The following is a 17,362-nucleotide window of genomic DNA, read 5'->3' on the forward strand; positions in this document are numbered from 1 at the left end:
CAGTAGTGACCATACAGGCTATAGATGGTGCGGTATTTCCTGAGCAGTAACAGGTTAAAGCCTGGAGACCCTTTAAGGCCAGTGTTTTCCTTTAAGGAGTCGGGCAATTTCCACTGTGGGAGTATTAGCGGAACATATCCGCCTCCTTCTGTTAATTGGAAACATTAGCGGAGGGCTTGTTATAATCTGCGCGGAGGCCCATGTAGATAAGCTGTGGAGTGCCAGCAATACCGTACAGAGAGCTCCAGCTACAAGTCCTTAAAGGGACACAACAGGGCCAGCTTACACAGTTTTGCTTCTAGGTCACATTTTGGAATGAAGCTGCGGCTTATGTGAATAACACACACCGGCTGCGCAGGCCAGAACTTTCTGGAGACGGCTCCAGTTTCCTGTGGAAAGGATGAGGCAGATGTAATGTGTGCCGGACGCTCCTTATAATGAGGGAGCTCACACACAGCTTCTACTACATATACAGTATGTCCATAGAGCAGCCAGGCACCAAATCAGATTAGGGTTGTTTTTTTTTTGTTTTTTTTTTCCCATTTTACTTATATTATAAAAAAAACGACAGCACTGATCATGTTACACCTATTCACTTCTTTTGCCGTATTTTGTAGTGGATAGTGAGGACTGGTCACATTTCCCTTTTATTAGTTGCTATTTAAAGGGGAAGGTGTCACCCAAATTTTCTTTTACTGATTTGAGTCAGATTCTAAATATATTCTAATCGGCTTCTATTTTCTGACTGTAGCTTTTTTTTATTTCCCTTTTTGCACATTGTTATGGGGGCTGCCATATTACCTGAGCTGTTCTTAACAGCATTTAGGGACATGCTTTACAGCAAGACTCATGGACATAGAGAGCAATAGGCAGACTCTGTCCCCTTAAGATGAATGTGAGACATTACTAAGCGCGCTCTATCTACTGATGTCACATGATGCTGCAATGCTGTACAGATCACTTTACAGCCGCCCCCTCTTTTCACCACAGGCACAACAGGAAGTCTCAGCTTAGTTTTAGCCCCAGTGGTGAGATTGAGAGCTGCAAGATATCGGGATTTTTTTATAATATAGAGAGAAAAATAGAAAATTTGAAAAAAAGTCACAAAAAAATTCTTAAAGAATATATTTACCATAATAACTATTTATACAATAAGTCATTTTCTGATGTCACATTCCCTTTAAAGATTTTAAGTGAAAGTGAGTCTATGAATACTTTTGAGCACTTAAGTGTTGCTAAAGGTAGTGTATGCAGCTTAAAGGGGAACTCCAGCAAAAAAAAATAAAAAAAAAATATATATATATATATATATATATTTTTTTTTTTTTTTTTTTCTTCAAATCAGCTTGTGTCAGGGCTTAGTGACTGAAGGACACAAGACAAGTGGGGGCCTAGCACTGACACTCGCCCCGCTGACCTTGCTTGCTTACCGCAACTGCCCTAAACAGCAGCAGTTAACTGGGCGACAGTCCCTAGCCTGCACAGAGGTAACACAAAAAGCGGACAAGACGGACAAAACACAATAATATGGAGCCAGTAAGAAAGGTCGGCAACAACCGGTCAGCGTAGTACAAAAACATAAGTCAAAAGATTGGTCAGAAGCCAAAAGTCAGAATCAAGGAACCAGGAACACAATCAGAATAAACACTAGGTCAAGGGACAAAAACATGGCCGCTTTCTTCCGGAGACAGCGCTGCTCTTATCTCCAGTTTGGGTGCCGGTTTTTGTAACTAAGTTCCATTGGAGTGAATGGATCTTAATTGCAAACCACACCTGGACTGGAGACAAGAGCGGTGCTGTCTCTGGAAGAAAGCAGCCATGTTTTTGTTGCGCTGGATAATCCCTTTAACCCCTAGACGACCCTGGACGTAGGGGTACATCATGGAAGTCTGTCCCCAGACGACCCATGACGTAACTCTACGTCCTGGGTGTTTCTCCCGCTATGAAGCGCGCTCCGGAGCGGAGCGCGCTTCATAGGAGGTGGGGGCCGGCGGCAGTGAGCAGCAGGGACCTCACCGGTAATGACACGCTGCAGCGATCGCGCTGCCGCGTGTCATTAACCCCTTAAACGCCTTGATCGTGGCGCGACCGCGGCGTTTAAGTGTAAGTGACAGGGGGAGTCCCCTGTCACTTACCGATCGGGACCCCCGCAGTGTGACTGCGGGGGTCCCGATCGTTGAAACGGACCACCGGAGGTCTCTCACCTGCCTCCATGTGGTCCGATCGGCGATCTGCTACACTGAGCCTGCACAGGCAGGCTCAATGAGCAGATCGCCGATAACTGATCAATGCTATGCCTATGGCATAGCAATGATCAGTGTAAAAATCAAAGTAGTGAATGTAAAAGTCCCCCAAAGGGACTTCAAATGTGTAAAAAAAAAAAAAAAAAAAAAAAAAAGTTCAAAACACTATTACACTACCCCAAAACCCCTCCCCCAATAAAAGTTGAAATCACCCCCCTTTCCCATTATATAAATAAAACATATAAAAATAAATAAATAGATAAACATATAATATACCGTAGCGTGCGTAATTGTCCAATCTATTAAAATATAACAAGCGTCATTGTGAACGGCGTACACGAAAAGAGGGAAAAAAGTGCGCGGATTACCGATTTTATGTTACTTTATATATTAAAAAAAAATCAATAAAAAGTGATCAAAACGTCCGATCTTCACAAATATGGTATTAATAAAAACTAGAGATCATGGCGGAAAAAATGACACCCCATACAGCCCCATAGGGGAAAAAATAAAACCGTTATAAGCGTCACAATAGGCCCATTTTATTAATATTTAATTGCCAAAAAATAGGATTTCATAAAAAAATATATATATAACATTAGAGAATCTGTGTAACCTGCATATGGTTGTGTTCGGACTGACCTATAGAATAATAGTATCATGTCGCTGTTACCATATATTACATTACGTGGACACAGGAACCCCCCAAACGTTACCATATTGCATTCTTTTTTACGATTTCACCTATTTATATCTTCATAAATAATATATTTGGAATTCCGTCATACATGTTATGGTAAAATGAATGACGCCATTACACAGTACAACTATTCCTGTAACAAATAAGCACTTACATGGCTTGTAGATAGAAAACTGAGAGTGTTAGAGCTCTTAGAAGGGGAGGAGGGAAAAACGGAAACACTAAGATCAAAATTTGCACGGTCCACTGGGTCATTTTGGGCCTGGTCCTCAAAGGGTTAAGGAAGGATCCTAGGGACAGAGAGATTGATAATACTTTACCTTTAGTATTTTCTAATGCAGCTGATGCAGCTTTCATGTCCCATTATCCATATGAAGCACGGCTGTGAGGGGCCTATTCCATGGGAGCGATAATCGGCCTGATTTAGCAGATTATCGCTCGGTGGAATAGAGAAAACGATCAGCCGATGATCGTGTCATCGGCTGATCGTTTATTTAAGGCCAGACCTAAAATAATCGGTCCCCCACCGCGCATCGCTACGGTGGAATAGCGGTGTGTGGCAGGCTACCAGCGATTTGAGAAGCACCATACATTACCTGGCAGGGCTTCTCCTGCGCTCCGTCTTCCTCCCTGGGTCCCGCTCGCAGCATCAGCAGCTCCGGACCGGCCTGACTGAGCAGTCAGACCGCTCAGCCAATCACTGGCACCGAAGCTGATGCTACACTGTGGGACCCGGGGAGGAAGACGGAGCACAGGAGAAGCCCTGCCAGGTAATGTATTGCTGCAAGGACATTGGTAACGATGTCCCTGCAGCCCTCACTTAACGATCATCGGGGCAGATCGGCGCTCGTTTACATCGTTGCACGGCCCGTGCACGGCATTTATTATTGTTGAGATGGAGTCTAATGTGTGGTGAAACGGCCCAGAGAACGTGTGTTTAATCCATTCCTCCTGCTCGTCGCATTCAGGAAGGATCTTTTTTTTTTTTTGCTATTAAAATGTATTGGGTGAAACCATAGTGTCTGCTTAATAAAGACGGAATCCAAGTCTGCATGGAGATTCTCGCATCCAGTTCTTGTCATATTAATCAAAAGAACTTATACTTCCTAATAAGGAGAAAAATGTGCCAGAAGCGTCTGCCTATTCTTCCCTGCAGCGTCAGAGTATAAAGACACACAGTACGACGTCCATAATCATATGCCTTGTGGCGGACGCGGTTAAAGGGGTACTCCAGCGAAAAACTTTTTCTTTCAAATAAACTGGTATCAGAAAGTTATATAGATTTGTAATTAACTTCTATTTAAAAATCCAGTACTTATCAGCTGCTGTATGTCCTGCAGGAAGTGGTGTATTCTCTCTCCAGTCTGACACAGTGCTCTCTGCTGCCACCTCTGTCCATGTCAGGAACTGTCCAGAGCAGAGGTTTTCTATGGGGATTTGCTGCTGCTCTAGACAGTTCCTGCATTGAAATCCTAGCTTATTCTGGGTCTAGGAGTCCAGTTGGAGGTCCGCTTGCCTTTATGAGCATGTATTATTTGTCAGTGACTGTTTAGGACCGCCCAGTGGACTCCTCAGCCAAATATAAGCAGGGATTTTAACCAATAAGTTTTTACTGAGATTTTTAACACAAGACGACATCTGCTCAGCTACTTCTGCTCCATAACACGATGCTGGCATATCAGGCTGTTTGTTCAACATGACAGATTCCCTTTAAGTACTTTTCCTGCTGGCTGCGGCCCAGATGTGTTACAGCAGAAATTGTCAGCATCAGCAAAACGTTAAATATTGCCCATTCCTGTGCTTGACGTGACACCAGGATTCCTTGTCCCAGTATCTGTTGTATCTTGCGTCATGCTTTATTCTTAGGGCAGCCATGAATGAATGGACAGTGCAAGAGATGTCATAGTTCGGCAATATATACAGTGGTACCTTGGTTTAAGAGTAACTTGGATTGAGAGCGTTTTGCAAGAAGAGCTCACAGTTTTTCATAATTGTGACTTGGTTTAAGAGCATTGCTTTGGTTTAAGAGCTCCCTGTACTGGGTGGGAGGGGGGGTGGAGGAGGGGTATGGTCTGCATAGCGGGGTCTACAGCTCTGTACTCTGACCAAGGAAGTCTCCCTCACCTTCCAAACCATAGCAGATCCACTTCAGGCTGGGGCTTGTATCAGAGGACAGGACTGTGGAGGTAATCTCTCCATAGCTGTAACCCCTCTCTCCCCGGACAGAGAGTGGTGCATGTATGTGCCTACATCTGCCCTGCTCATTCCTTCCTGCTCCCTGCAGTCTCTGTCAGCCCTGTGTTTCCCATCCTCTCCATCCCTGCTATAAAGTACCTGCACTTACACTCAGCTATACACACTGCTGCTATAATGGGCCTGCACTTACACTCAGCCATTTACACTGCTGTATATAAAGTTTCTGTCACTGTCCACCTGCACAGCTCTGTGATTCTCCCTTCCTGATTGGTCAATGCTGAATACACACCCCTTTCCTATTGCTGTTATGTGACCACACAGCCCTCTGACAGCAGCCCTGCTTCTCTATTCTAGCCTGTTGTACTACGCTACTGCCTTATGGGGATCTGCAGTTCCATCCTGTATCTACAACCTGCTGCTGTGTTATCAGGGTTATGCACTATACATTATACTCCACATGCTGATTGCTATACTGTACAGTAACTTATATATCACATATCCAGCTGCAGTGTTATCAGGGTTATACAGTTACTATACATTATACACCACATGCTGTTATACTGTACAGTAACTTATATATCACATATCCAGCTGCTGTGTTATCAGGGTTATGTTGTTACTATACATTATACACCACATGCTGCTATACTGTACAGTAACTTATATATCACATATCCAGCTGCAGTGTTATCAGGGTTATACAGTTACTATACATTATACACCACATGCTGCTATACTGTACAGTAACTTATATATCACATATCCAGCTGCAGTGTTATCAGGGTTATACAGTTACTATACATTATACTCCACATGCTGCTATACCGTACAGTAACTTATATATCACATATCCAGCTGCTGCTGTGTTATCAGGGTTATACAGTTACTATACATTATACACCACATGCTGATTGCTATACTGTACAGTAACTTATATATCACATATCCAGCTGCTGCTTTGTTATCAGGGTTATACAGTTACTATACATTATACACCACATGCTGCTATACTGTACAGTAACTTATATATCACATATCCAGCTGCTGTGTTATCAGGGTTATACAGTTACTATACATTATATACCACATGCTGCTATACTGTACAGTAACTTATATATCACATATCCAGCTGCTGTGTTATCAGGGTTATACAGTTACTATACATTATACACCACATGCTGATTGCTATACTGTACAGTAACTTATATATCACATATCCAGCTGCTGTGTTATCAGGGTTATACAGTTACTATACATTATATACCACATGCTGCTATACTGTATAGTAACCTATATATCACATATCCAGCTGCTATGTTATCAGGGTTATACAGTTACTATACATTATACACCACATGCTGATAGCTATACTGCACAGTAACTTATAATATCTAATATTCAGCTGTTTCTGAATGTTTGTTTAATTTGTTTTACATGTTATTCAGAATTGTCTGCATTTCTATGATTTCTTACAGGAAAATTTGCTTTGGTTTAAGAGTGGATTTGGATTACAAGCGCGGTCCTGAAACAAATTATGCTTGTAATCCAAGGCACCACTGTAAATCATTGGAAATTAGGCTTCCGGTATCTTGACGATTTGGGAAGAAGTCTTTAAAGTGTCACTTTTGACATATCTGCTGTCTATATAACTTGTCATCTGCAGCAAAGAAAGATACAGGGAAAGAAGTCTCTAGTTGAGCGCTTCGCCTTGCTTATTCATGTGAACGGTAGTGTAGAGTCCCCCACCAGTCACAACTTTTTGATGTGTCTCAAAAGTGTTTTAGATGACAGTTCGGGTCTTTTGTAGACGAATTGTTTATTAACGTTTCAAAAAGTTTTATTTAGAAATTTTTAGATAAATTTTTACATGTGAAGAAAAATAAACCGTTTACAGTTTGCATTGTACAATTCAAATGAACCAAGGTGGTAATAGTATATCAATATGCATATACATTAGGTGTATTTGTATGTAGATTATATTAATCAAGTAAATAAGTAAAACAGGAACAATCCAGCTATATAGGTTATTCTATAAAAGTTATAGATCGTATTGATGAGACCATTGGTGTCTTATTCGGTCTTGTCTGGTTGTCACATATATATATTATTGTTTCTGTACACGGTATAAACCGCAGATAGAAAACAAAAGAAAAAGGAACATATAAACTTAAAGAACATAATGCAGGTATATACAGTTTAGGAAATCATCCTAAGAGGAAAAAATGAGGTAAAATGAGTATCATTGATTACGTGTCCGACGAATTGTTTATTAACGATAAACGATCGCAAACTAGATAGTTTATCGTTAACCTGCAATCATTCCCCGCATTACACAAAAAGATAGTCGTTAGTTACAATTGCTCCTACGATCGTTTACTCCATCTGACCCCAGCAAATGAAGGAACGATGTGAACGATAAATGAACGAACGCGGAATTACAGCGAACGATTAAGTTATTTTGGTGTCAGTGGCAAACAAACGATGGACGATTTTTTGTTGGTCGTTTGATCGTTACCCGCATTTACTCGAAATGATTGTCGTTTCAATTTGAACAATGTGACAAAAATTTGCATGATAATTGTCCAATGTAATCTAAAGGTCCTTTCACACAGGACGATTATCAATATTGAGTGCCCCTAGGAGCGATCAGCTGACAAACAAACAAAAGGCCACTTCCAGCAACTGTGTATCCATCAACCCTCCCCACCATCCATCTGATGAGAGTAAATCCTTCCCGGTCACACCCGATGCCTTGGTTAGAGCAAAAAATTATCTTTTAGATTTTGTAGAAGGCAAGTCAAACTGGGGTGGCCTAGCGAGTCTGTGCCCCAGGTCTGTGACTCCTCTCCTTTCTTCCTTCCCTCCTCATTAGGAACACCCAGAGAAAGTATTTCTCCTATCCATCACTAGTCTAAACTGCCCCTGTGTGTCTACAGCCCAGGTGCAGTATAGACAAGTGATGAACAGGAGAAATCCTGCCTAATGATGAGGATGGTGGGGATGAAGGAAGGAGAGGCTTCGCAGACCTGGGGCACAGACACTCTAGGCCACACTAGTTTGACTTGCTGTTACAGATTAAAAAATTTTTTTTTTGCTCTAACCAAGACACCGGGTGCATTTTAAAAGACACGACTGGTAAGAATTTACTCTCATCAGACGGATGGTACTAGCGGTTTGGTGGATACAGAGTCGCTTTACGGTTTCCAGTGTTTTTTTACTGCAGTTTGCTGCTGGATATATTGGAGTTTGAGTTTGATGAAAATTCCAAACACAAGTGTGAACAGTACCAAATAGATATTCTAGGTATTAGTAATTCTATGAGTGCTTTGAAGGGGCTGTCTGGGGACAAAATGATTTTTAAGACTTGTCTGGGTTGTGCTCTGTGAAGGTCATATTTAGCTGCCCTGATCCTACACGTCCCGATCCCCACTCTTCACTGTTTCCTGGGATGTGTTGTCCCCACAGCAGGGTCCTGCCTTAGTCAGTGACTGGGTGACTGCAGGAACCAGAGAGCGGCAGTGACAAGTGGGGACCAGGAGCTGTGGGGGATCTGGGTTGGTGGGCTTGACTCCTTTTTGTATGTTTGTCACTTCCCTAGCCAAATGTTAAAATAAAAATAATTCTGTCGCTGGATCCCTATATTGCAGTAAACTTCAAACTAACTATAACCTTCTCTGATGATGAAATGTATAAGAAATTCTTTTATAACAACCATAAATCTCTGTCTCCCTTGCAGTGCTCCAAACCAAAGTTACGGGTTCCGTGCTGTGCAATCCATGAAATCAGAAAGTGCACCCGGCTGGAGATGCCAGACAACATCAACACGTTTGTGCTAAAGGTACCTGCCATTCCTAGAAGGGGAACGCATCAATGTTGTCGCCTTAGCATAAAACTTTGTGCAAGTAGAGAGTGGAGCTTGGGCTTACAGGGCTGCAGGCGGCAACTAAAACCATTGCATGTGTGACCCCAAAAAATGTACATTTTACACCGTCATTGTAGATTGTAGATGAAGGTGCACAAGTTATTTTAGGTAGAATTTCTGCCTGCAAGGTCTAAAGCGAGCATAAGATTTTTTTTATCATTCTTCAATATTAAAGGAGAAGCCCGAGCTCAGCCTTTTTTTTTTAATTTTATTTTTTTTAAACAGCCGGGGAGGGCCAGACACTTTACGACCCAGGTCCCTGCTCAGACCAGGAAGCAGCCGGGGGACAGGGAACTGGAGTGAAGGGAAGCGAGCCCCAGCGCTGAAGCTGGGGAGGTACAGTAGGTGCATGTTGTTATGTTCAGCCACCTCCTCCCTGGATTAAAAAAAAATCCAGTCTGAGCCCAGACTTCTCCTTTAAATTCAATGTCCAGTAGCTCTTTAAGTAGCTCTTTTGGTGGATGCATAGATAATATTGTGGTCATTTAGTCCATTGCTGTGTGTACAGGTTAGTACCTGGTGCAGTGTTAATGCTTCCAACACTCAGTCTACAATCTTTTGTAAATGTTGCCACCTGTCAGTCCATAGTCTAGTGTAAACCCTGGCCCCAGACAGTTCATAGTCTAGTGTAAACCCTGGCCCCAGACAGTCCATAGTCTAGTGTAAAACCTGGCCCCAGACAGTTCATAGTCTAGTGTAAACCCTGGCCCCAGACAGTCCATAGTCTAGTGTAAACCCTGGCCCCAGACAGTTCATAGTCTAGTGTAAACCCTGGCCCCAGACAGTCCATAGTCTAGTGTAAACCCTGGCCCCAGACAGTCCATAGTCTAGTGTAAACCCTGGCCCCAGACAGTCCATAGTCTAGTGTAAACCCTGGCCCCAGACAGTCCATAGTTTAGTGTAAAACCTGGCCCCAGACAGTCCATAGTCTAGTGTAAACCCTGGCCCCAGACAGTCCATAGTTTAGTGTAAAACCTGGCCCCAGACAGTCCATAGTTTAGTGTAAAACCTGGCCCCAGACAGTTAATAGTCTAGTGTACACACAGCCGCCAGACACTTAACAGTCTAATGTAAATGTTTTCACCAGTCATTCACAGGTCTGATATAAACACTACCAGCAGAGAGTCCACAGTCTAGTGTAAACTCTGTCACCATTCAGTCCAGTCTAGTGTAAACTGTTTCACCATTTAGTCCACAGTCAAGTCTAAATGCTGCTGTCAGTCGGTTCACAGTCCAGTGTACACACCGCTGCAAATCGGTTCACAGCCTTATATAAACACTTTGTGAGTTGGTCCACAGTCTGGTGTAATTGCTTCTTTATTTTACATGTAATAATTTTACTCACCCGCTCGCTGTTGGTGCATGTAATAGCAAGTGAGGAGCAAGTGAGCGCTGACCTGAAAGGTTGGCGCTCGCTTGCTCCCAGAGATCATTCCGTGTAATAGGGGCTTTAGTTTTTTTGTGCTAGATTTTCCATTGTGTATAGCTGTGTATTAAGGGCCTTTTACACAGGATGATGATCGGTAATGAGTGTTGCTAGAAACGCTCCTGCGGACAATAATCGTCCCATGTATAAGTGACAGTGATCAGCTGAGAAGGAGGAAAACTTTTTATCCTCAACTGATCGTTTCTTTATCAAATTTTATTGTCGTCAACCAAACATCTTCCTGCACATACAGGATAGGTGAGGTCAATAACAATTAAAGAAAATTGACAGCACAGTCTGGGATATATATTTATATATATATATATATATATATATATATATATATATATATATATTATATATAATATATCGGGCTCTGGGATATGTATATATATATTGGGGTCTGGGATATGTATATATCTTGGGATCTGGGATATGTATATATTGGGGTCTGGGATATGTGTATATATTGGGGTCTGGGATATGTATAAATATTGGGGTCTGGAATATGTATGTATTGGGGTCTGAGATATGTATATATTGGGATCTGGGATATATGTATATATTGGGATCTGGGATATATGTATATAATGGGATCTGGGATATATGTATATATTGGGGTGTGGAATAAATGTATATGTTGGGGTCTGGGATTTGTATATATCTGTACTGCCAGTTTATAAAGATCATAAGCAGCAATGTATACTTACCATCAGCGCTGCTTGTGATCCAGCACGTCCAGCCACCTGCGGTATCTTCAGTCCCCACCTCTTCCAAAATCATTTTTTTTTTTTATAATGGAAGTCAGTGAAAAAAACTGATCAAAACAGATGCACACATTGCATAAAATAGATGAAAATAAAAAAAAAGCAAGACAGGAACAATTATAAAAGAACTTGCTTTGGGGCAGGAGGGGTAAGGGTGGGGGCATGTTATTCAAAAATCGTTATGCGTAATCCAAAGATAGTTAGATGAATGCTGGGAACAGGCTGACCGCCCATAGCCCAGCTGCTATTATATTCTGGAGCTTGGAGTTGCCTGAGGGCATAAAAACATGGGGTTTGGCTATGGCAGGATGTAATAAATTTCCCCTTTAAATTACACTGGTGCTTAGACATTGACATGTATATTACTGTATGCCTATGTTTGTATTGTGATTGTGAAATTCCCGAGGGACTGTTGATCGTTGAGGTTATATATTTTCTGTACTGTACTGCCAGTGTTGCTAGACAGGCACCCTTAAAAATGTGCCTGTCACTTTAAAAACATTAAAGCTTAAAGGGATACTTCGGGCATAGGCCTTTTCTATATATGCTCAGGGATGGGTTGTTTCAAAATGGTAAAATTTACCTCCCATCCGTCCTGCTGTGCAACCGCTTACGAGACCTGTTGTGGTGACTTTGCAGGCTAGCGACTGTGGTGGGTCCTTGCCCAGAGTGCCCCTTTAAAAGTAAATCTGGCAGGGGGCAGAGATCGGGCCTAATTTACATACAGTAGATATGTAGTATGCTGGTCCTAATAAATAAAGAAGTTGTTCTTCAAAAAGTGGCAGTGGCTTATAGAAACCTTTCGTACACAGAGCCTAAAAAGTAGCATGAAGGAACTTAAAGGAAACCAGGGTTCTGAGTTAAATGATGATGAGTTAATGATGTGATCAAGCATACTGCAGCGTTTCCTACCACATAAACTGCTTGTTTGCTGTTGCCTCCGTCATCCCTAAATTTAGTTGTTTTCCTCCTTGTGCTGTAAATCAGTGTTCCCGCGCTGTAACCCCGCCTCTCTGGTCTGTAGTCACTCCCCTCTGTGCTGTAACCCCGCCTCACTGGTCTGTAGTCACTCCCCTCTGTGCTGTAACCCCGCCTCACTGGTCTGTAGTCACTCCCCTCTCCGCTGTAACCCCGCCTCTCTGGTCTGTAGTCACTCCCCTCTGTGCTGTAACCCCGCCTCACTGGTCTGTAGTCACTCCCCTCTCCGCTGTAACCCCACCTCACTGGTCTGTAGTCACTCCCCTCTCTGCTGTAACCTCGCCTCACTGGTCTGTAGTCACTCCCCAGTCTGCTGTAATCTCACCTTGCTGGTCTGTAGTCACTCCCCTCTGTGCTGTAACCCCACCTCACTGGTCTGTAGTCACTCCCCAGTCTGCTGTAATCTCACCTTGCTGGTCTGTAGTCACTCCCCTCTCTGCTGTAACCCCACCTCACTGGTCTGTAGTCACTCACCTCTCTGCTGTAACCTCACCTCTAAGGGCTGTAGTCACTCCCATCTGCACTGTAACCCCGCCTCTCTGGTCTGTAGTCACTCCCCTTTGCACTGTATCCTCGCCTCACTGGTCTGTAGTCACTCCCCTCTGCACTGTAACCCCGCCTCTCTGGTCTGTAGTCACTCCCCTCTGCACTGTAACCCCGCCTCTCTGGTCTGTAGTCACTCCCCTCTGTGCTGTAACCTCTCCTTGCTGGTCTGTGGTCACTCCCCTCTCCGCTGTAACCTCTCCTTGCTGGTCTGTAGCCACTCCCCTCTCCGCTGTAACCTCTCCTTGCTGGTCTGTAGTCACTCCCCTCTCCGCTGTAACCTCGCCTCTCTGGTCTGTAGTCACTCCCCTGTCTACTGTAACCTCTCTTCTCTGGTCTGTAGTCACTCCCCTCTGCACTGTAATCCCGCCTCTCTGGGCTGTAGTCACTCCCTTCTGCACTGTAATCCCGCCTCTGGGCTATAGTCACTCCCCTCTGCACTGTAATCCCGCCACTCTGGGCTGCAGTCACTCCCCTCTGCACTGTAATCCCGCCTCTCTGGGTTGTAGTCACTCCCCTCTGCACTGTAACCCTGCCTCTCTGGGCTGTAGTCACTCCCCTCTGCACTGTAATCCCGCCTCTCTGGGCTGTAGTCACTCCCCTCTGCACTGTAATCCCGCCTCTCTGGGTTGTAGTCACTCCCCTCTGCATTGTAACTCTGCCTCTCTGGCCTGTAGACATTCCCCTCTTCATTGTATCCCCGCCTCTCTGGGCTGTAGTCGCTCCCTTTCTCGTTGCATTCCCACCTCTCTGGGCTGTAGTCACTCCCCTCTTCATTGTAACCCCGCCTCTCTAGGCTGTAGTTACTCCCCTCTTCATTGTAACCCCGCCTCTCTAGGCTGTAGTTACTCCCCTCTTCGTCTTCTCCTCTGTGACTAGTTGAGGTCACGACCTCCGCAATCTGTCCGTAGCATGGACGGTGTCCTGGACTGGATCTCTAGCTCCCCAGATCTTTATTATTAATTAATTAAAATTAATTAAAGCTTTAGCTTTGGCTGTCCAGGCATGATGGGAATTGTAGTTTTGCAACAACTGGAAGCCGGAAGGTTCCTCATCCCTGACATAGAGGCTCATGACGGATTTTGGATTCTACCCACATTGATGACGTTAACGAGGCTTCTCCATGTCCGTCCACTTTCCATTTTGATTGTGACTTATATGATACTTAGAGAGAAGCTCCTGACCCTGATTCCCCGGGTTCCTGTCTGGATGGTTCTGCGGCCTCGGCCACCAGCCCGGAGGAGACATTACATGACAGATTGTGTTCTCACACTGATATACTTAGCCCTGTTAGATGTGGACAGGCAGCGTTTCAAAGGAAGCCTTTGTGGGTTTTCTCCAGAATGAAGAATGTTTTCTGATATTTATCTGTTTTCCTGTTTTCCTCTATTTTTTTTTGTAGGTTAATACAACTGAAGTTATTTTTGAAGTTGTAGATGACCAGCAGCTAAATTCCTGGACTTCAGAAATCAAAGAGTGCATGAACTGCGGGTAGGCCATCCACTTTCTTCTATGGTGGGAGCTTTTTCTTTTTTTATTTTTAAATAAACACACACAAAAAAAAACCCCTCAGAATAACCAGACGAGGGATATAGCCGAATAACGGGACTGCGGGGATGTTATTAGAATGAGGAGGTCTCTGGGTTCTTCCCCTCTTCTTTCTGTGGAGACCACCAGAACATGCCAATGTTTTCTTCTGTCGTTGCTGTAGATGAATTCTTTGCTATAAACGGTCCTGCGGCCATTAATCGGTCTGTGTAAAAGTGACGGCGATCATCCTATCCGAGGACAGGGAAAGTGCCCCATCCTCAGCTGATCAGGTCTTTAGAACAAACTACTAAATTTATTATTGTCAGTGTAAACAGGGTTATGTGCAGCCAATAATTAGGTAAGAGAAACTGACAGCACAGATATGTATATATTGGGGTCGGGGCAGGGGCGTAGCTAGGGGTTCAGCCTAGGGGGGGCGAGTGAGTCTCAGTGGGCCCCCAACCGATTATGTTACCCATAGGGAATTAGTAGATGACGACGCTTTCCGAATAATAAAGGGTATTTTCTACTACATTATTCATAGTGACCAGGGACTGAGAACAGTGGAAAAGACTTTCTGCATTTCACATATATAACCATGTAAAAATTAAAGGGGCTATCCAGCATTACAAAAACATAGCTGCCTTTTTCCAGAAACAGTGCCACTCTCCCCCAAAGCTTGGATGTGGTAGTGCAGTGGGTAATAACAATAAATAGTCCCATGCAGTTCAAGGCAACCATACTAAATAACCTATACACAAAAAGCCAGACTACTGCAACATAACTAAATGGCATAATTACTTTATTAATCCATAGAAACAATACATGACAATACATGGAAAATGTAGGACAAATAAAAAAAAAAAAAAAAAAGGTAGTATCCTCCATGTAGGCATCCCCTCCAGCACCATCTCATGTAGGTGATCCCCCCAGTATGTATTCCCCATGTAGCCACCCCATCCCCCCCGCAGTAATCTCCCTGGTAATCCTGGTGGTTAGACCCCCACCACCACCACTGTGAGTAGACTGTACCTCCAAATTAAGTACCCCCTTTTCAGTTAGCCAGCACATCCCATACCCCAACCATCATAGATAACATCCTTCCCAGGAGTTAGCCCCACCCACATAGGTCTCCTTCTCTATAACTAAGGAAAAAAAGCCATACTTACCTGCTGTGTGGTTGCAGTACTGTAAACTTCTCATGTCAACTCTCTACCTGCATGAGTGACATCACTCATGTTCCACAGCTCTTAAGAGAGGGAACGGCCTCTTGTGGCCACAACAGTGATTGGCAAGGGGGGGAGGCAACGCTCTCCTCGCCTTGTCAATCATCCTGCTGCATTCAACTGTATGTTCTCCTTGCATACAATCGCATATGGCTAAATGGTCAGACACAACATTCAGTAGCCGTGTGGATCCCCCAGGAGCACTAGTTGCTGGCCAGGGGCCACCTACAGCCATTAGACATTTGTTAAGTCTGTGTGCAAAAGCAATAGCTTCTGCGGACAGCATTAACTGGCCAAATCTTCAGTGGGCCCAGGAGCGGCCGCCCCCTCTGCCCCCTCTAAATCACGCTGCTGGGTCTGAGATATGTATATATATTGGTAATATGAAAAAAAAAACAACAACTTAAGTTGCAGTCAGCACCTCCATCATATTTAAATTAGTCCCACCATTGTAGGGATAGCTCGAAGAGACTCCTTAGGACTCCAGGGGAATAAATATGATCAATGGATAAACTCCACAAATGCTCTTCAGCTTTTCATAAAATTCATAACTATTTTATTGTCCTCCTGTACTTTTCTCTTTGGAACAGATTAATCCACAGGGAAAAGAGCCATGATTAAGGACTTTGGGTCCGAAACGCTTCAGCTGTTTTAAAAAAAAGTTATGAATTTTATGAAAAGCTGAAGAGAATTTGTGGAGTTTATCCATTGATCATATATATATTAGTGTCTGGGATATGTATATATATGGGTGTCTGGGATATGTATATATATGGGTGTCTGGGATATGTATATATATGGGTGTCTGGGATATGTATATATATTGGGGTCTGGGATATGTATATATATTAGGGTCTGGGATATGTATATATATATATATTGAGGTCTGGGATATGTATATATTGGGGTCTGGGATATGTATATATATTGGGGTCTGGGATATGTGTGTGTGTGTGTGTATATATATATATATATATATATATATATATGTGTATATATATATATATATATATATATATATAAAATATATATTGTGTGTCTGGGATATTTATACATTACATTGGGGTCTAGGATATTTATACATTGGGGTCTAGGATATTTATATATTGGGGTCTGGGATATGTGTATATTGGGGTCTGGGATATGTGTATATTGGGGTCTGGGATATGTATATATTGGGGTCTGGGATATGTATATATTGGGGTCTGGAATATGTGTATATTGGGGTCTGGGATATGTGTATATTGGGGTCTGGGATATCTATATATTGGGGTCTGGGATAAGTATATATCTGTGCTGTCAGTTTCCAGATCACAAGCAGCAGTGTATACTTACCATCTGGGCTGCTTGTGATCCGGCATCTGGGTCTCCAGTCCTCTGGCTGCTTCTGTATCTTCAGGCTCATCCTCCTGAATGATTGACAGCCGAGTGGAAGCAAGGCCTGAAGATAAAGCTGGCAGCTTTAAGGACGAAGACCCAGATCACAAGCAGCATGGATGGTAAGTATACACTGTTGCTTGTGATCCAGAAACTGAGAGCACAGATATATACATATCCCAGAACCCAATATATACATAAATATCCCAGACCCCAATATATACATATCCCAGACCCCATAATATACATATCCCAGACCCCAATATATATACATATCCCAGACCCCAATATATACACATATCTCAGACCCCAATATATATATACATATCCCAGACCCCAATATATACACATATCTCAGACCCCAATATATATATACATATCCCAGACCCCAATATATATACATATCCCAGACCCCAATATATATATACATATCCCAGACCCCAATATATCTAAA

At 43.2% G+C, this 17,362-nt stretch overlaps 1 protein-coding gene across 1 annotated transcript in view; it reads left to right on the forward strand.

Annotated features, from left to right (window-relative positions):
- Positions 1-17,362, forward strand: part of SH2B3 (SH2B adaptor protein 3) — a 115,727-nt gene that overhangs the window by 81,402 nt on the left and 16,963 nt on the right. Inside the window, exons 4-5 of the mRNA XM_069960779.1 lie at positions 8,876-8,977; positions 14,178-14,266. Of these exons, the coding sequence (XP_069816880.1) occupies positions 8,876-8,977; positions 14,178-14,266 (191 nt within the window). The remainder of the gene's footprint in view (positions 1-8,875; positions 8,978-14,177; positions 14,267-17,362) is intronic.

This window comes from Dendropsophus ebraccatus, chromosome 3 (assembly GCF_027789765.1).
Source record: "Dendropsophus ebraccatus isolate aDenEbr1 chromosome 3, aDenEbr1.pat, whole genome shotgun sequence".
Lineage (NCBI taxonomy): Eukaryota > Metazoa > Chordata > Amphibia > Anura > Hylidae > Dendropsophus > Dendropsophus ebraccatus.